At 36.4% G+C, this 20,772-nt stretch overlaps 1 protein-coding gene across 11 annotated transcripts in view; it reads right to left on the minus strand.

Moving 5' to 3' along the window:
* GRM1 (glutamate metabotropic receptor 1) overlaps positions 1–20,772 on the minus strand; it is a 177,609-nt gene that overhangs the window by 145,621 nt on the left and 11,216 nt on the right. Inside the window, exons 1-3 of one of the 11 annotated variants that reach the window (XM_048936395.1) lie at positions 19,669–20,040; positions 12,241–12,443; positions 2,231–2,320 (exon numbers count right to left, since the gene is read on the minus strand). The exons of 9 other annotated variants lie outside the window; for them this stretch is intronic. In XM_048936395.1, coding sequence (XP_048792352.1) covers positions 2,231–2,320; positions 12,241–12,289 — 139 coding nt within the window. In that variant the 5' untranslated portion in view covers positions 12,290–12,443; positions 19,669–20,040. Of the gene's footprint in view, positions 1–2,230; positions 2,321–3,780; positions 3,812–12,240; positions 12,444–19,668; positions 20,041–20,772 lie in introns of those variants that run through there. One more of the 11 variants, XM_048936397.1, reaches the window with a different exon arrangement.

Consider the following 20,772-nt stretch of genomic DNA (forward strand, 5'->3'; position numbering starts at 1 on the left):
TTCACTCTTCGTGCTTTAGTGCTTTTATACAGCTCAGTAAATTCTTGTCCTATCACAGCTGCAGTTTTTCTAATAGTTTCTTTCATGGCACTGATCTCTCAGTGCCAAAGACAGCTTTGCTTCAGGACTCAAAGAATCCCACTTAAGGCCATTTCTGCTGAGGGAGCCCTGTATTTGAAGACACTGAAGAGGGATGCACACAATGGGAATTGTTCTAACTCACTGCATTCCATGCATTTGAATAACAGAAATATTGAAATGTTGCATTGGTAAAAAATGAAGATGTCACCTTGATGAACAGAAGACATTTTCAAGCATATACTTAACACCAGACTTGTATAACACTTGGAAACACAGTACCCCCAAACTACTTCAAAAATCTAGCCTCATAAATTGCTCCTTTGAGACAGTATTGTGTTTGTGTCACAGCTGACAAAGGAAGTTGAACTATTTGCTTTTATTAGCACTTCAGCAGTGTGGAGAGCAGAGCCCAGGAGCTCTGTCTAAAACGTTTATACTGTTCCTATTATAGTTGTTTGGTGATTTTAATTCCATCCTCTTTGTCAAGAGAACCATTTATGTCTCATTTATGAGATGGGGAGAAAACGTAGCCTCAGCAACTAGATGCTTATGAGAATTCTGGAAATTGTCTTTTTGAGGGATGAATAGAGCAGCTGTACAGTTCTTCAGCCACATGACCAAATGATGACTTTCCAGGGCATCCAGAGCATCCTGTATAATCCAATGGCTGATTTCATTCAAGGATAGGAATTATTTGTGGAGCAGCATGAGAATACGCAAACTACTTGCATCTGTGCTACAGAAAGCATCCTGTTGAAACCCATAAGCTAGCACCTGATCTTAAAAAGAATATCTTAAAAGACCATCACAATGCTCAAGTGGAAGATTATGTAAGACTCTTCCCCTCTTTGCTTTCAGGATTAATAAGCATAACTTCATTCTTAGTGATCCCTGCACCACCGCCTTCAAATATACTCCTGGAAAACAGAAAAAGAAGGAAAAAAACCCCACAAACTACTATACATGGAAGAATGCCCCAAATGTACTTAAATAGCAAAAGACGACATTTTTCACCCAGATGGACTGTGAGCAACGCCTTCAGGAGATGCGTGCTATTAGCGGCTTATTGGCCCACATTTATTCCTCTCAACCGTAGCAGTAACCACAATTTAACTTAAAGGTGAATAAAACAGCAACAAGCATACCCTGCAAACATACGGTGAAGGAAGTGCACCAATTAGAACCACAAAATCTAGTTTCACTGCAGGGTTTTACCTGCAGACAGACCAGAGGCCAGTCATATCACAGGAAAGTCTCTGCTCACATAAGTAAGCCAGAAACTATTCTCCATCCTCTTCTTTCCCCTTTGATTTATGCTGTTTTCTTATTTGTCCCTAGCTTGTAGATACACTGCCCAAGGTATGGAGTTCATTTCAACGTTTCAGCAAAAAGCACTATAAAAACAACTCTTTTCCTCAGCTGATCAATGGCTGTTTGGCAGAGAGAAAACAAGATGGCTGCATGACTTAACAGCAAGGAATATCTACTCAAAATCTTCTCCCCTCCAAAGACAGATTATCTGTGAAGAGTAAAGCAAGGACAAGATGTAATTATTAAGTAGCTTTCTGACTTGTTCCAACAACTGGTTTTGTTAAAAAAAAAAAAAAATGGTGTTGTTAAATATGACACTGCATAGTTTTCAAAGACAAGCACGGCAAGACCAGAATGTTTTGAACCATACATCAAACTTGGCACTTCCCTCTCCCTCCCACCCATTTTTGTCAATTACAAAATCCTTTACTTCCCTTAACTATCAGCAAATCTGTGAATAGGAAGAGTTAATGAGTAAAAGGTTGAGATGCCTCATTTAAATTTGTTTCCTATCAGTCAAATCTGGACTAAAGTCCACTGAAAACTAAAATGAAAAAATTCAACTTACAGTCTGGGAACTTATAAGTCCTCAGTTAACTCAGCTGACAAGCCGTCACTCTAATCTGCAGGAATTCAACTTCTCACACCTGTTTACCCACACCTTTGACCTATGTAATTAAAAATAAACGTCAAAGTCCCAAGCTGTTTCATCAGTGCAGAAGATGGGCTAAAAAAAAAAAAAAAAAAAAAAAAAAAAAAAAACACCACTTAAGAAATGGGACTGCCCAGCTGCTTTATTTTTGTACCTCCCATACACCTGCCAACAGCATACTCCTACCTTCTTCTGGAGGAGTGAAAAACCAGCCTGCTGGCACAGGGCTTTCAGAAGAATTGAGCTGACATAGGCCCTCCCCTCTGCCTGACTTCCCTGTTGGTGAGCAAAGGTTAAAGATGAAACATTTCCATGTTTCCCTACAAAATCTCTTTCAAGGTTAAAACCACAGATGCCAGAAAGTGTTGAATTTTTCAAGTTATCACTATTCCAAATAAGATTTATCTTCGTCTTTTCACTGAATGCTCTTCACTTCATGTAGACTTCACTGAATAAAGCCTTTTACCGCATGGTTTCTTTTCAGATTTCTGATAGCTTTTTCAGCACCATTTTCTTGATTGAATATTATCTCCACTCATGTTTTAAGGGACAACTTCAAAGCAGAAGAACTAGGTTATGAAAACACTCAAGAAATACCAAGGGACCAGTCACTTTACAGTAGGACGAACACTGCATCACCATGAGCTCTATTTCTGATATCAGACAGAACAGAACAGTGGAGAAAGTACAAAACAACAAAAACTTCACTAGGCCTAAAATTCCAGTGTAACACTCAAAACTTAAAAGGAAAGTCCCATCTCTTATTCATTATAACTGGCTTGTAGATAAAACAACAAGGAAAAGGTTGTTCTACATAGAATGCTAAAGTAGTTATTTTAATTCCTTTAATTACAGTGGCATTGAAAAGAACAAAAAGTCTTCTGATATTGCCCCCAGTATAACATAACCACATGAACATAGTTTGTCAGGTCAAAAGTCACAGATAATGACTACAGGTGCTTTCCTCCTGGAGACCAGCTGAACTGCCTATTGCTCCCCTGGTGCCTGTCTTTTGGCTCTCATCCAGTCATCTCGTTCCTCAGTTCTAAAGTTCCTTTTAACCCAGTATGCTCTCATGTACTACAGACTTCCTTACCACGACCAATTTGCATCCCAGAACAATTTACTGCTCTGCTAAGTTAGATTTTCCTCTACGTTTCCTTGCTAACTTCTGACTGCACTGGGGAGATTTTGCATTTGATGGAGGCCTCAGTGTCTCTTAAAGACAGAGGGCAACTCATTAGTAGCAATATAAACATCCCATGTCCTTTTCAACTACCTTCACAAAGTTTTCTCTGCTCACCACAGATTTCAAAACAACAGCAGCCTAGTCTGATGAAAGCCAGAAAGATGTGCTAAATGAATGAATTGAGTCATTTTCAGTGCAACAAAAAACTCTACCATCTGTGCTCATATCTTATTTTCTTCAGAACTTCAGGCTCTTGCAGAGATGCAGAAGGAGAACTGTTGGGACTGCACTAGTATTTTCAGTTTCTGAATTCAGATAGTACTGACTAAAAGCAAAAAAAAAATAAAAACAGAAAAATGAGAAATTGGGTGATTGTTACAGATATGAAATCACGTGGCATTCCAACCATGGTCCAACCTTCAAGAAAAAGAAAATTACTTTCTAGATAAGGAAACCCACATTACTCCATTAATGCTTGGTTACTTTATTAATGCTTGGTTACCTTCTAGGTTAATAACAAAACATGTATGCTCTGTCAAGAACTTACCATAGCAATACATTAACTCAGCAAAGCAGACCCAGATAGAACTGAAAGTTTACAGTCAGATAAAGTGGTTGTATTTAAGGCTTCTCCTGAATGAGCCAGGTGCATCATCTTGAACTAATAATTGATGTTCTTACAGAAATATAAGCACAGGTGAAGTCAGTTCTGAAGCAGTGAGACAGTTAGTGCTAAATTACACTCATAATAGGAACAGTATGAGAGGGCTAGAAGTTGTGAGATCCTCCAGTAAGATTAAAAATAATTCCTGATAACCTGCATTGCTAATGGCTTTAGGAAGAACTTGGAGAGTATTAGAAATAAGACTACTCTTTGAAGGATATTTTCTATTCATTTTCTGATTAAGGAGAAATCATTACTTTTACCCATTCTTTTTGAAGTCTTTTATTTCAGCAGCTACAATATCTGATGTTTATTAATTTTTAAGAGGGACAAAATATTAAATTTTATTATTTGCTGTCTCTTAGTATGCATCATTGAAAAAGTATCCCAAAAGCCACTTAAATGAACTATAACACCAGATATAAACATTTACGGTCTTTAGAGTAATTTTGACGTATAGATGATTTTAGAACCGAACACTTCCTGTATAGAGCTGTGATCTACAGTTCTGAATGTTAATTATATCAGGTTTGGAATAACACATACAGGATGAGTCCTAGTGTTTTGCCTAACAAACTGTACCTAATTATAGTTTATCCATCATCAAAGAAATTGTTCATCTTAGTTGATAAATTTCTGAGTTTTATTGCAATTAAGATTTTTCTGTCATTGTGTGCTTAATCAAATCCCTGGATATTTTGATGTTATTATTAAGAAGAAAAGCACACAATTTTTTAAAGAATTGTGTTTTAATTTAAACTTGTTTATGAAATAAAGTGTCTGGTTTGACTTGCAGGTCCATTCAAGAATGGAGAAAATAAATATTAGCTCCTAATATTATATGAACTGTTTACCCTCACAGGCTACTTTTTATTTTTATTATTTTGAATCATCATTTATAATAAATAATATCAGAACATCAAGAAGAAACCCTGAATAACTTATTAAATTCAAGAGGAAGAATTGTTTAATATTCATAGAACAACATATATAATATTATATATGTGTAACAGTACAATAGAAATTGTTTCATAGAAACAATTCTTCCTCTTGAATTTATACATAAAGGAAGTAAGAAAGCTGAACGTGGTTTAGATGCAGAGTCTGAAAGCTAGAGATAAGAAGCAAAAGTATGTTCTTAATAACAACGCCTAGGTAAATAGAACTGTAATGTGTAAGAGAAAACAAAATTATCTAAACAGACTTTTTTCTTCTAGAGAATTAATATGTTCAAAATGACTGAATTTTACTGTGTCAACATCTTTCCAGTAAGAACCCCCACCAAAAGGCATTCAGCCAGAATATTTCCAGCTACCCCTAAGCTGAAATTCCTATTCTGCAAACACTGTCACATAGGGTGGTTTCAGTACTCACAGCGAGGCTTTAAAATGCTTACACTAGAAGTGTTACACACTTAGCACAAGTGTCTGCAGGATTTGAGCCTAGCAGAAGTAAATTAAAAACAACAACAACAAAATCAAATCTTAATTCTGAGTAATTCTCCCTTTGGTAATTCTGAGGTGAGGTATTGATGCCAGCATTTCCAATTGAGTTCATAACCACAAGGATTAACGCAATATAAATGTTTAAATCCCACAGTGCTAAAAGGCAGGTCTGATACTGATCATTGAGATGTTTGAAATACCTTTCCCTTCAGGCTGCTCTAGTATCTGCAGGTGAAAAGGTGGCTTAATGCTCAGAATCCAGGCAGAGCTGGTACAGGAAATGAATGTAAAAGCTGGATTACCATAAGCAAAAATAAATTATTAGTTTACTTTGTGTAGCTCCCACAGAGGTAATATAAAACATAGAGCTTCAGAAGGTCATGCTTTTGAGATAGAAAACCTGGCTAAATGAAAGTAGGACAAAGTTAAAAAGCTGAAAATGTGAGATATTATACAACACTTAAAAAACATTGCTTGTGAATTAAGAGCAAAAATTAACAGTTCCTCTTCTCTGATTTGCCACTAAGCTACCGAATCACAAACTGCGATTGAGCGTAGGCACTCAGTTAAACAAGTCCTAAAAGAACAAAGCTGTCACAGCTGTCAGAAAACTGACAACAAATTCTATGACTGATGGTCTTGCATTCTTGATCAGTTTACTTTTAGCACTGTGTCTTTATGTATAGACATAGTAGTATTACAGCTAATTGAGATCGGAATAACAAACCTAAACTACTAAGGAATTTCAAAAGAAAGACCAAACCTTGAGCTCTTGCTCTTCTCTCCTGGAAAATAAAAAATAAAAAGCTGAAAATAAAAAATAAAAGCTGAAAAAAATCCTAGTTGAGCAGTAAGAAAACTTGATGCATCAAGTTAGCCATCAAGTCCTACAGAGCATGCAAGAATGCGTGCCATTCATTAGCACACACCTCTTTGAAAGAAATTGAGCATTTCTGTAATTCACAGTTACTGATTTCTGAAGGCTGGAAGCAATGTTTCCTTCAAAAAAGTTCTTGAAGCCAGATTCAGCTGTCATCTCACGACTCTTTTATTAAGGTGAGTACAAGGCAACTATATGGATTGATCCTTTAGGTAAAGGATGAAAAAGCAGCAAAATAACATTGCTACATCCCACCGGACTTTTTTCTGCCTTACAAGAGAAACAAAATACTTTTTGTGCTGGGAAAAAAAAAAAAAAAAAGTAATAAGGTACACAGATTTTGTAAAGACAGGACAAATATCACCTCAGCAGGTGCACCATAATGATTGTAGCACCTTGTGTTCTATGTTCTTATGCTGCCTCTTACCTGAGTGCACTGCCATTGATAATAAAGTCAGGAAAATTGTTTACAATTCCTTCAGCACCTGCACACAAATCACAGGCATGTTCCCAGATACCTCCAATGCCTTCCACTCTGCACATCAGGTGGGTCAGGGCTTTGGGAATGAGAAGACCTTGCAGCATGCCTGGTGTGATTATTCACACATTGTGTGTATTACAGAGATGTACATAACAAAGTTATGCAGGCCAACAGAACAGCTGGAGGAGGGAGAAGAGAAAGGCTTTCCAGGATTTTGAGAGAGAAGAAAAGACAATTCACAGATAAAGCCAAAACTTCTTCCCCAGATGACATGAATTTGCTTTCTCCATGCTCACAGCCCTGTGACTTACAGACAGGCGCTGAAGTACAACATATGTGTGCTCACAAGGAGTGCTGTCATCCAGCCCGCAGAGAAACAAAGTGCTGGGGAAGCTGGCTGGTGAAAAGGACCCTGGCAGGCCCCAACCCAAGGCTACAGGACTGTGCAGCAGAAGCTAGCAGCCTGGTTGCCCTGGATGCAGGAGGTGACTGCCAGCCGGGCAGGAGTCACTGCCAAGCCTCATCCACATTATTGCTCTGGAGCTGTGAGACAGACAGCCCCACATGTACCAGATATAACTAACATGGGTCTATATCAAGGATGCAGAGGAGTGATGGGACTTTTCAGTGTGTTATGCAAGTTTGCCTTGGTTGAATCAATAAATGATCACACAGAAGTGTCTTGGTCTTGTGACATCAAATGTGGTGAATCTAATTTGTGCAAGCACAGCACTAATATATTCTATATTTTTCTATCGGACCTACTTTTGATGAAGAGGAGTGCTGCAGTTCAATGGATGTCCTTCTACAATTTGGAGTATTAGGAAATCAGTCCCTGAGATCTTGCCTGGACACCATGGGCTTGTGACCCAAAAACACTAGATACTACAAACTATTTTGGCATTGTATAACACAGCATCTCTAACACATCTCTGGTATGAAATAACATAATGTTCTGTGACAAGATGTAAGCAATGCAGAATGAAAAGATACTGAATCTTTCAGATGTAGAGAATGTTTTCAGGCCAAATATCATCTGCCTTTTGTATCTAATCCAAATAAAATCAACTAAATTGAAGCTGATACCAAAATACATGTCAGTTCCAGAAATAAACATATTTTCAGTTGCTAATGATACTGAATAATCTTCTTGCTTCCCTGTTCTTTATTTATTTATCTGCGAATGCCCTCAAAAGTTCACTATTTCTATACTGCATTGCAATTAAGCTTCAGAAGATTGAAACTTCTGGACTTCAGTAAGGCCTTTAGCACAGTCCCCCACAAGATCCTTTTTTCCAAATTGAAAAGATATACATTTGATGTGTGGACCATTCATTCGATGGATGAGGAACTGGTGCAAGATTGTACCCAAAGAGTATCGGTGAGTGAATCAATGTCCAGATGGAGATCAGTGACAAGTGGTGTCCCTCGGTGGTCATTACTGGGACCAATGCTCTTTAATACCTTCATCAAAGACATTGATAGTGGACTAAGAGCACTCTCAGCATATTTGCGGATGACACCAAGATGTGCGGTGTGTTTGACCACCTAATGCTATCCAAAGAGACTAGATAAGCTTGAGCAGTGGGCCCAGAGGAACACCACGATGTTCAACAAATACAAGTGCAAGGTCCTGTGCTTGCATCGTGACAGCTCCAGATATCAGTACAAGTGGAGAATCTTACCCTTACCCTTTGCATAAGTCTTACGCAACCTTCACTCCTCCAAGATAAGCAAGATATTTCAGTTACATTTGATTGTTTTTAATACGGTACCAAGATTTCACCAAGAGAACAAAAACACGCTTCCCACACTTTTGTAGAAAGAAGCTAATGATTCCTTTTAACTAAGAGATATGCCAGTCACATTCCACTTTAGACGGCACTGAAATGTTCTTTTCGCATGTTTTAAATGTTCTCTTTCTTAGCACTATTTTTCATGCAACTGAATTTTTTGTTTGGCTTATACACACTTGCCCATTTCAAAAGCTGATTATGATGCAGTGATCCTACAGGACACCTTTAAATAAGTACCCAATTCAACAGGTTTTCTGATGACAAAAACATAAAAAAATCAACATAGGAGGGATAAAAGACTACTTCTGATAAATAAAATTATAAACAACCTCTGGTCACTGATTTCTGCATATTTCCTTTGGGGATTCAACTCAGACACCTCTAGGATGCTTACTCAGAGAAATAAGAACATGAGAAGCTCCATTATGTGCACAATTTCCATGAGCAATGCAAAGCAATGAATTCCAAGCTGTTTCTTTCCCATATAGAGAGAGAGCAGAAGATGCCCATCAAGGACCATCTTCCCTTCACTCTACCCTTTCAGTGGAATGTCCTCTCCACTGCCACTACAGGGGTTTTTTTTGCCTGTTTTCATCGCATTTGAGAGGGTGAGAACAAATGCAGAAAGCTGCTCTTGAAATACCAACCTGATTATAGGCATTAATGGCACAACTTGAGCATGTTCATTCCTACAGAATATTTGGCAATAGTGAATATAAGATCATGGATAGAATTTGTATGAATACAGACATATTTTGGACTTTTGAGAGATTCTTCAGTGGTCTTTCTCATTCATAACAACAGTTAGGTTAACTATTAAATTTTACGTATATGAAATTCAGTGTCTAAGATTAATTTTATCCTTAAAAACATCTCTCTCATTGCTATGGTATTTTCAAAGGAACTACAGTCTTATAATATACATCTGTCCAGGTTTTAATATAATCAGAAAAGTATATGGTTATTCATATTAACATATCATGAAAAGGAGACGCTTTAGGCAGACTTCGGTTTTCAGCTTTAATAATTTGACTTAATATGCCACTGGAAAGCACAAAAAATGATAACATGAGGGCTAAAATTTGTCCCATGAAACTGAATTTCTATGGATTTTGTTTTTAAAAGCAGAGGTTCAAGCAAATGATTGCTGATAAAATTGATGATTACTGGCTTATCTAATACCTCTAAGAATTCTTATGATATAGAATAACAATATCTCCAAGTCATCTTATTGCCTCTGCCTTAGCTTACAAAGAGGACATATCAAACCAATACGATTTACTAGAAATGAAATGAAGAGATTAGAAAACAAACAAGACAAGATCTGATAAAAACTAAACCACTAGATTCTTCTAGAGCTAAATTATAATCAGTATTGTTTAAAGATAGTTCTTACCTGACACTTACTGGAATTATTAAAAATGAAAGAAACAGGTAAAAAGTGTATTTTATGAATGAATATACAGGGTCTTCTGAAATAAATATTTTTTGCATAATGGTCTGTAGCAAAAGGCATCACATCTGATGACTTTTTTTCCATCTCTGACCTCCTTAGGAGCTGAGAGACATTCAGTTGTTGGTGGGGAGGGAAAACCACACTCAAAAAGACAATCAGTGGCCAAGTTCTTATTGGCAATGTCACTGTCTTTGCTGGTGGCATGCTGCTAATACTTGTGCCCAAGGAGAACCACATCTCTTCATTGGTCTCTAAAGGGTGCAGTGGCTTTTCAGCTTTTTACCCTGTACAAATTGCCAAAAGCAGGTGTGGTTGATATTTTTTTTCTTGGAATTACTTTCAGTCAGTAAATACTGAAGCCTCATCAGAACATGTTAAAAAAAATCTCAGGAATGGTGGGATCTTCATCAGGACTTAACTCTTTTTTGTATGAGAGTTTCACTGGGCACTTCTTGGCTACAGAGCCAAGACTAGAGCTTAGAGTAAATTTCAATGATCAGCAAACAAGGCATCATGAGTGACAATTATATCTGAAATACATCTGCAATATCTCACAGAACTACAACTGCCAACCTTGTTTTCAGCGTTGCATTCCAGACAGCTACAACTCAAGTTCTACAAGAAACGAACTTGCTAAAGATCCCCCCATAGCTATCCATATTCTGTTAAGTTTTATTAATGTTTACAATAAGATGATATTGGATCATCAATGAAGAAAACTCCAACTTGAGACAGAAAAGACTGTTAACAAAAGTCATCCTTTAACATGTCACCATACATTGCCTAGGAAATGATGTTAGATATTTCAGTTTTTCATGACAGAGTTAATCAGGTTAATTACTTCATTTTGCCTGTAATCTAAGAAGCTACTGTTTTCACCAATTCTGAATCCATCTATAACAATAAGTAAATAAGTAATGATGGCCAAAGATAAATGGATTTAAGAAAACAAACTCAATTCTGAATTATGTATGTCACTGACATCATAGAGCTAGGGAAAAAGTTAAAGCATTGCTTCCTGAATTGCATCCACTTTAATCACATTTTGTCACAGGTGTCAGCTCTGTCAGAATAATATCTGTCAAAATGAATTAGTGGAAAATTTAGTACTTCACTTTTAATGAAGAATAAGATTGTAATGCCATTTTAATTTTCCTTCATCCTCTTGTTAGCCCTTGATAAATGCTCTCTCACAAGCACTGCTGCTCTTTTGACATGATGCCTGTACCCTAATCTAGCAAATCTAAAGAAAGTCAAAGAAAGAAAGAACAGTTTGTGAGGTCTCTACAAGCTATTTTCATCTTGATGACTTTAAGCGGTTTTAGTTGTTTTTTCTCCTCTCCTAAATAATACCTTTGTTTTGAGAAGATATCCATGTTAGCAGAAAGTAATGAACAGAAAATATAGGTAAATAAAAACATCTGAGCAATTCTCTGCATGTTCATGTAGGTACATACAACAGTAGGAGAATGAACCATTTTCTTCTCTCTTTTTTCAGAGTTGAAATCATCATAAACTACATGGGGAATAGATACTTCACTTACTATCATTGAGAAATAAAATATTTCTCTTCAATGCAGAACCAATTGGGTCCAGCGTCTGAATTGGTTCAAATACTGGCTGAGCAACAACATCAGATATTTGCTGCCTTCTGACTACACTCAGCAACAGCCTCCTGCTAAGGAGGTAGCTCTGTCACTGGAACTGATTCAAAATTATCAAAAGCACAAGCTTTAAAAGCCAAAAGAGTCCCTGGGACACAGAGCTGGAGGAAAGCTCTGGAGTAACAGCATGATTGTTCCTGGCAGTTTCTGAGATATACAGCTCAGGAGACCTTATCACTACCTTCAGGAGCTGGCACTCAGCAGCATTAGCTCATTAGTCTAATACTTCACCTCTTGCCCTTAAAGTTATCAACCACATCAGCCTGTTAGACTCAACATGGACAAACTGGCTAGTAGACCTGTGCATTCCTTTCCCAAAAAGCCTCTCCAGCCAAGTGCCTTGGTTAGAATTGATTAGATTCCAGACTTTGAATATAAGCCTAACTCTGCTGCTTGGCTACAGTTGGCGGTCTGAGAGTCTAAAAGGTAATAGAGAAATACAAGAAGCTGGGAACTGCAGAAAAGAAAAGAAGGAAAGAAAGAAAGAAATGCTGATAAAAGATAATGATCTTGGGTCACTGAACAACTGGACAACTGAAGGGAATGTGCAGAACAGGAAGAAGCATTAAATAAGTTTCTAATTTCTGTATTTTGAGAAAGAGACAGATAATGTATACATACCAGAAGACAATGATGATGTTGATGGTGATGATGAATGGATAGTTCCCATTTCCAGCTCAGAAGGAAATGAAACAGCAGCTCCAAAAGGCACGCATTTTAAGATGGATGTGCTCAGACAACTTTTGAAAGAAGTGGATGATGACTTCTCTGAACTACTACAAATGATTTTCAATAGCTGCCAGAAGTCATAAAGTGCCAGAGGACTGCAAAAAAAAAAATAGTGTTGTGCAATACTTTAAGAGGAAAAGTGAGTTCACCTGATTAATTGCAGATCTGTCAGCCTGACACTCATTCTGGCCAGTATGACTCAGGAACTGACATGGATCTTGAGGATATTAAAAATAATAATAATAATAATAAAGGAATGGTATAATGTAACAGGAACCAGTCACAGATAGGTAGAAACAGACCTTTCAAATTCAGTTATCTAAAATAATCAATGGATTTAAAACTTTGGTTATAAAATGTAATAGTGCCAATGAAGTAGAGATACATGTCTACAAGACATCTACCTTCATTTTGTGTGATGTATTTGCTATGGACCTGGAATGATAACAATCAGTATTGTATACATAGAATAGATTAAAATCTGGATGTTAAGTTTTGCCACATGCTTGCAGTGAAGGAATATTAATAGATTGAGTCTTTATTGTGTCCTGCAAGGATCTGTTCTTAGATTTATCTAGTTAACATTAGTCAATGACCTGAAAAAAACAAAAATACAGAAGTGTTACCAATAACATTTGCAAATGACAGAAAGACTGGGAGAGAAGTTACTAATATAGCATGATCTAGGTCATTCAGTAAACTGGGCATAAACAAAGAAACATGCAGGTAAATACACATGAACATAAACTCTCAGGAACTAAAAATGTCACACACAAGCTATTAAATCCCATCATGGAATAAAACTATTGTCTTGCAGAATATAATACATAAGCATTGAATGTAATGCTCTGATTAAATATATACACAAAATTGTTCTTTTATTTATGTAAATAAGTAAAATACTGTAGGAATAGTGTGATCAAACTACCTTCATTCTATTTGGCAACAGTATGACTGCTTATGTAATACTATCCAGCACTAAAAATATTTTTAAAAATGGTGAAAAACTGGTGTAGCCTTCAAAACAATGCTAGATAGGAAGATGTTACTGAAAGTGAACTATTCAAGAACAGAGATGTACTCATATAAAAACAAGAACAAAAAGCATGAAACCCAAAGCAGCTTTTAACTATAGAAAAAATAAAATTCTAGGTCAGTGTTCCAAAAGAAGCATTCATATTAAGGAACTTACCAGCCTGAATTTTAAAATGGGCTGTGTATACATACCGTTATATCATGTGGGGAGTCCATGGAGAACATACTTGAAAAATCAAATGATTTTGAGTTGGATGGTATCTTGGGTAACCTTTTACTCAAATGGCACCAATGCTACACCTCTGCCTCTACTCTGTATTCCTAAAATATGTATCCTATTTCAAATCAGTTGCAGTTCTCATATAGACAGTTTCCAAAACACTTAGTAATATCTTAAAAATGAACAATCTTTCAAGCTTAGTGTAACAAATGTCACCTAGCTATAGCATGTCCTTATAACTTGCCAGCACAGTTGTTAACATGGATATCCAGAATACTTGAGCAAGAAACATACAACCTGGGAACTGTTCTTCAGAGTACTCTATGTTGCAAATCTAGATTAAATAATATTACTCTTCTCAGTATTTTATCAGCTATTAACTCTAATGTGTTAGTTTTGAAGGTGCAATATGCCAATGTTAGAAACTCAATGAGGCCTTTGCAGATACGCAAGTACAAGTCAAGCAGTTCAGTGTTTAGACCACTCATCAGGGAAGTGCACAAATTAGCTTCACTTTTGACATGAGATGATAAAAAAACCCACACCTTTCTTTAAGAAGAGTGACATAATTACTGAAATACAATATTTACTGTGCTGGACTGTGCTGAGTCTGGCTGAGATAGTGTTAACCTTCTTCACAGCACCCTGTGAACAACTGATGTTGAGGGGTGTTGGGGCTTCAAAGGTGGTTGCTCTTCATTGGCTGGTGGAGCACGAGTCTGTCTCTTGAAAGTAGTGAGAAACTTCCTTCTTTTTCACTTATTTGTTTTTAAAACTTTCCAGTATCTATTAAACTGTTTTTGTCTTGATCCATGAGTTTTCTCACTTTTGTCTTTCCAATTCTTACCCATTGCTTTGGCATAGGACAGGGAGAAGCAAATAAGTGGCTGCATGGGTGGCTGGCTGCTGGTCAGGGTCAGCCCACCACATGGACCAATGAACCTTTAAAAAATCTTTTGAAATGCAACAGTGTAAAGTTTGACAGCAATGCTTCCCAAATGGATTTTCTAGTCTTCTAGGATCATCTAGGATAAGACAACCCAGAATCCCTTTGAATTATTGTGATAGAGAGAACCTAAAATAAGAACCACCATGTTTCCCTCCCTAGCTGTTTTTAAAACTACTACAGAATAATATATTTTTAAATTCTGAAATGATTTATTTTCAGTTGCCCAAAGAAAGTTTTTGTACAATAAATGCAGGAATCAATCATCCTGTTCTACAGCAGATCCAATCACTATTTTAAACTGAGTTAAGACTAAGGTAAGATATCCCAATTTCTTTTGTTTCCCTTATGTAACTGGATAATATTTGGATCTCCATTGTCTACTGGATCAATTCCCTAATTAGCAGTGAAGCAGAACTCCTTGCTGCATAACTTACATGCTTAGAATGAAATCACAGCTGTAGAAATTAAGGCTAAAACGTTTGTGTTTGCAGGAGTGTATCACCTCCACCTTCTTGTTTATTAAAATGTATCCCTTTGCTTTTTGGTGTTCCAGGTTACAATATGCCAAACACCCTATTCCCTTCCTTTGAAGCAACAGTGGCCTTGTCACAAAGATAACTAGTAGCAGCATAAAGTCAAGCTTCCCTGAGACTGAAATTCAAATGTGAATATTACCAGGAAGAAATTCTTTGTAAAGATTTACACTTTTTACAATGCAACTCTGGAATACTTCTGCAAGAAAAAAAAAAAAAAAAGAAGAAGAAGAAACAGGCAGACTAATAAAATAGCATTTCTATTAGTAAAATATGCAGGCTTTCTCTCTGCACCCCTCTTTTCTTAGACTTTTCCTTCACATATATAGGCACATACATTTGAATTGAAAGTCTGTAATAATTATATCTAAAAATGCTTCCTACAGAAATCAGCAGCAAATCTTCCACTGAAGTCAATGGCATCAGGTTGAAAGCAAATTCTATTTTTAGATTAAAATAACTTACAATAATAAAAGGTTAATTATGATCTAATTGTAATGACTACTATGCTGTTTTCAAATTTTTACCTTTCCCTGTCTAAAAAGTAAGTTTTCAGGTCAGCTGAGATTGATTTTTTTTTTCCTAATCTATAGAAAACATACATCCCAGTGACTGAGGATAGAATCACCAATTCTGTATGATTCAAGGATGCATACATCTATTGTTTCAAATTAATGTAATACGATGGTTTACAATGAAAACATGAAAAGAACAATACTAAAGAAGAGAGATTTACAGATATGTAAGTTCTTTTCCATAAGGCAATAGCTTTTGAAAAGAATAGTCAACTAAGATTTTCAGAAAGTGTTTTTGGTGTTAGTATAATGGGAGAGGAAGCTCAAGGAAAGATTAGAAGAAGCTGATACAGACAGGTGCAGGCTGTGATTTTTATGAGAAGAATGATGAGACACTGCTAAAAGCAGAGCTACATAGAAGATTCCTACAGAAAGTTCTCTCCTTTGGAAAGTGTTGATTCAGGAGAATCAAAAAGTTCTACAAGAATCTCTTCAATAAATTTCTCCCCAAAACAAGGCAGACCACTGTTCTTTTCTATGCCATCCCTGCATCAGCCACTTTTTGTGTTCTGCTGTGTATGCAATGAAACCTGCTTACTGAACAATGAAGCATACACAGTGCATATTCTGAATATGACCTGCAGTTTGTAATTTTTTTATATGATTCACAAAATATTGTGTATTCTGTAATTTGAGTTAGTGTTTGTTAAAAGCTAGAAAATTTAAGACATCTTCCTTGGAAGATGAGAAAATTGGTATTAGTGTACGGAAGCTGGAAATACCAAAAAGACAGCCTTTGACAAGAGAAATCTTTGTGTGGTAGAGACACAGAAGTAATTCCTTTTCTTTCTTCTCTATATGTTATTTTCCTGCATCTATTACAACAAAAGTCTTGTATGAGCTTGTGAAGCTAAGCACATACAAATCAGAACACAGTTGATAAAAAGTATTTATTAAAAATGAGAGAGGAAAAAAAATCCAGGAGAAACTTATCCTAATGTAATCCAATTGCTAACAAATGGGAAGAAAAAAAAAAAGAAAAAGAAAAAAAAAAGAAAAAGAAAAAGAATCCTAATTACCAAATGGGAAGGTGCAATGAAGTTTTCAGCATTCAGTTAGCTGTCTTTTTACCTTGATCTTTCATTTACAAAGCTAAAAACATGGCCAAACTAATCAGTTATTTCAGTATTCCTCTTTAAATTAAGAAAGAGAAAATAACTTCTACCTGTCTCTTCAGAACAATACATACAGAATATTGTCCTTTTTCTCCAGTGGGCTGCAGCCTTCCATAAATCCACTCATCAGTTTTCATAATCCTATGAAATGCAGAATTCAGAGGCCATATGGTCTCCCTATAGCCTAACCCTGTACACAGATCTTTAGTAGGCTTTGAAATGTTAATTTTATCCACAGAAAGCCTGTTTTTAATGCGACTCAAAGCACATTGTGCCTAAACTAGTAAGGCATTGGACACTTCTGTGAAGTGAGCAATCCTCAGAAAAAAATGTCTTGTAAGTATACAGTTAATTCTTGTCTTCCATAATTCATGTTCTTAAAGTTGAGTCAGTGTTCACCTGTCTTTTTGGATCACACAAGAGTGTTCTGCACCTTAACGGATCTCCCTGTGGAGATAGATTTATAGCTAAATTTTAGTCAAAAGCTAGTCTCCCATTGACTTCATTAAGGCAGAATCATAGGTCTGAGTGTAAATACAGATGTATAGCCAGAATCTTAAAGAGTGTTTCATTATCCATATATCCTTAGGGTATGAGCTATAAAAAGCTGTGATGTGTCTTAAGATATTTGTAGCACCAGCACATCTCTGCTTTACACTTCAAAGGCAACACCACAGCTACACAAACAGTGGAATACACTTTTCCATGTATATGGAACTCAGCAGAAAATGTGCAAGTAGGTGTAACAAAGACACTGATTTTTCAAACACGATAGTACTCCAAATTGCCTTGTAAGAGCCCATTAATGTGTTTCTTGCATGAAACAATAGCATCTATAATACATTATATAAATGTTAAGAAACATCCAGAAAACATTATCATCTATGTTTTCACAACAAATCTTCACAAAATTCACTAGTGCTTTCCTTTCTAGAAAAACTGATGGGTAAAAATGTTAATTAACCCAGTTGCAAATTTCTTGTACTCTTCCACACACTTTGGTTTGTTGTTTATTGTATTTTGCATGTCCTGTCAGATGAATTATATCATTTCAGATTCAAAGTAGTGCTCAAATTAATGAGGTCATGAGAAAAACATCATTGCATTCTTCTAAAAAACTTGTTGTTTTCTTCAGTCATAAGGGACAATATTTATGACACAGGAAAAAGAACAAGGCCAGTATAAAATTGGCATGAAAACTGGAATTTTCAACTAAAAAATAATAGTATAGAAAAACTGTTCTGTAAACTAATAGTAAAATGCATGGTAAAAGCACCAATTGCTAGTAAATGAACAAATATACACTCGAAATAATGCACACAAATTGCAATAGTGGACTATCTTTGACTAAGGAGGTTATTTAATCCTGAATTGCTCTCCTATGTACTTAGTATCTACAGCATAAGATACTTTTAATTTTCCGAGGCAGCTGAGACCAAGAGTGAACTCATGAATGTTAAAACTTTTAAAAATGTTTTTCTTCTCTGCTTACATAATCAGAAGTATTAATAAATAATTAGAATTTGGTGCTTGAAAGGAACTCAGCTCTTTATATCTACACAACCACCTGTATAATGCAAGCCCATGGGTCCACTCAGAATAACACTGCACTGGGCTCAGTGACTTGCATTTGAATAAAATTGTTCTGGAGTGTCTGCAGCACATTTTGGTTAGACAGCATCAGAAGACCGAACATGCATCATTTTCCTTAGTCATTTGTCCCAGTGGTCAGCCATCTTCAAAAGTACACATTTGTTCACTGAGCAGCAAATGACACTTGCTATGATTTTAACCATTAAGACAAAGAAAAAATTATTTCTGATTGGTTTTGTTTGCTTGGAGGAAATTTTTTTTTTATAAAATAGGTTGTACCTATCTTTTGACCAATCATATGGAGTAAGCTGCTTTAGATTCCTTTGATAAGGCATTGTTTTCATCCCACAAATCATTTTATCCTGACCTCTTTCCAATATTTTAAATTCCTTTTAAAATACTGATAATGGCACTGAAAAGACAACAGCAACATTAATCATAATAATCCTTACGTGGATGTAAAGTTCCCAGTCTCACAACACAGTTGTGAGCAGTTACACAAGCTTTTTGTACTGCGGAGTAGATTTTTTAGGGTTTGGTGGGCTTTATTGTTTGTTTTGTTATTGTAGCTGTTTTTTGAAAGTAGGTCCTCTGTAACTCTATATTGCATTTAGGACTTAAGTGCAAGTGGCAGACGTGCCTTAATCCTTCATATGTGGTTTGCATTTGACTGTACTAGCATACATTTTCTTAGACTGTGCCTAGTTTACCAAGAGATTTGAATGTTTCCTTTTCTCCCCTTTACTTATTATCTCACAGATGCATATCTTGACAGCAGAGATGTGTTTCATATCACTTATGAAGACAGTGAGGCATTAGACTCTTTGTTGATCTCTATGCAATGCTGTTAAAATGACCTCATTTGATGGTTGCTCCCCACTTCCTGAGGTTGGTGTTCTGAGCTGTAATTTATTTGATGTCTGTTTTTCCAATACTGTATATCACTTTTTAAAAATCAAAATAACCTTTGATACTAATTCATTGCCTTATAGAAGTCTGACATACTCAATCTGAACAGTTACATTTAGCTTTCTCAGTTGCACTTTCATCAGGAAATAAAATCAAGTTAGTATGTAAACTATTTCCCAAAGAGTCACTCTGGTTGGCTGTAATTATAACTTTTTGCCAGCTGAACCCTGAATTGCCATCTTATTATTTTTCTAGAGTTTGCTGTCTTGGTAGCTGGAATTGTCTGGGATAGCTCACTTGTTTTTTGCTTTTGGATTTTTGGCACAAGCTAATGCTGACCATTTTGCCTGTTCCATTACAGATTTAAATCAATATTCATCATCTCACTCACCTTCATAACATCAGCCTTGGACATCACTCTCCTCATGTGACAGTCAGACTCTCTACATCCTTATGCCACCTTTTTGCAGGATGCCAGCAGTGGAGCACAAAGTTATGGACATGTTTAGGGGTAGTTTAAGAGAATATTGACCGTCTCTTTCTGAGACCAGTGACAAATTCAGAAGGTCTTGGAAAGTCTTCTCATCATTCCTGTAATTCCACTTGCAGATTGGCACTGTTTGGGAAGGAGGAGGAACTCCAGCTCTGTGCTGGATAACAGCCACAGGCACTGTCCCTTAATATGTGCAGACAGAGCTGCTGGATGTTGAAACCCTGCAGAAATCTGGCAGCAAATTGGTTTAGCTCTGGTAGACAATCACATGAAAGAGAAAGGCTAATCCTATTTTTACAAGAGAATGCAGTTGACACCTGAGAACCGTGATCCAGGTGCCTTGCGGGGGAAGAAAACAATACTAATGAAAAGGCACATGACTTAAAGTTACTGATTGGTGTTTTGCGGCTGTGTGTTATCCAGGCTTATAAGGCTTCTGCCTGCCCCCTTTTTCTTTCTCAGCATCTTGAAAACTTCTGTTCTAGCAGAGTGATTGTCCCAGCTCAGCACTTCACATATCTATGGAATTTTTAGTCTAATCCCAAATATATGTTCGTGCTCCCATAGGATTGTGTCCTGGAAAATAAGAGCGCCACCTGAGAGAATACTATTGGCTCATGGCAATATCCTATTCTACCCACTTCAGTGGTAATGGATTTCAATTCTTCAGTTTCTCAAATCAATCCACCAGTTTCAGCAATGATGATAATGTAGCATTCCTTTGCATCACTGTCAATATTTAATTTCTTGCTGCTCAGGCAAGAGACTGAAATAAAACAGGTAGAGCCTGCAGTCAGAGAAATACATTCTCTCTAAGAGGATTACCATCTATCAATACCCAGCACTTATTACAACCCCTACTACGTTCTGCATGCCAAATTTCCTTGCACTCAAGCCTCTCTACCAAGCACCATACAGGTAAAAGAAAATGCTCATATGTTTGTCTGAAATGTTTTCTCAATTCCCAACAAATAATTACAAATTTATCTTTTATTTTCTACT

Source organism: Lagopus muta, chromosome 2, assembly GCF_023343835.1.
Source record: "Lagopus muta isolate bLagMut1 chromosome 2, bLagMut1 primary, whole genome shotgun sequence".
Taxonomy (NCBI): Eukaryota; Metazoa; Chordata; class Aves; order Galliformes; family Phasianidae; genus Lagopus; species Lagopus muta.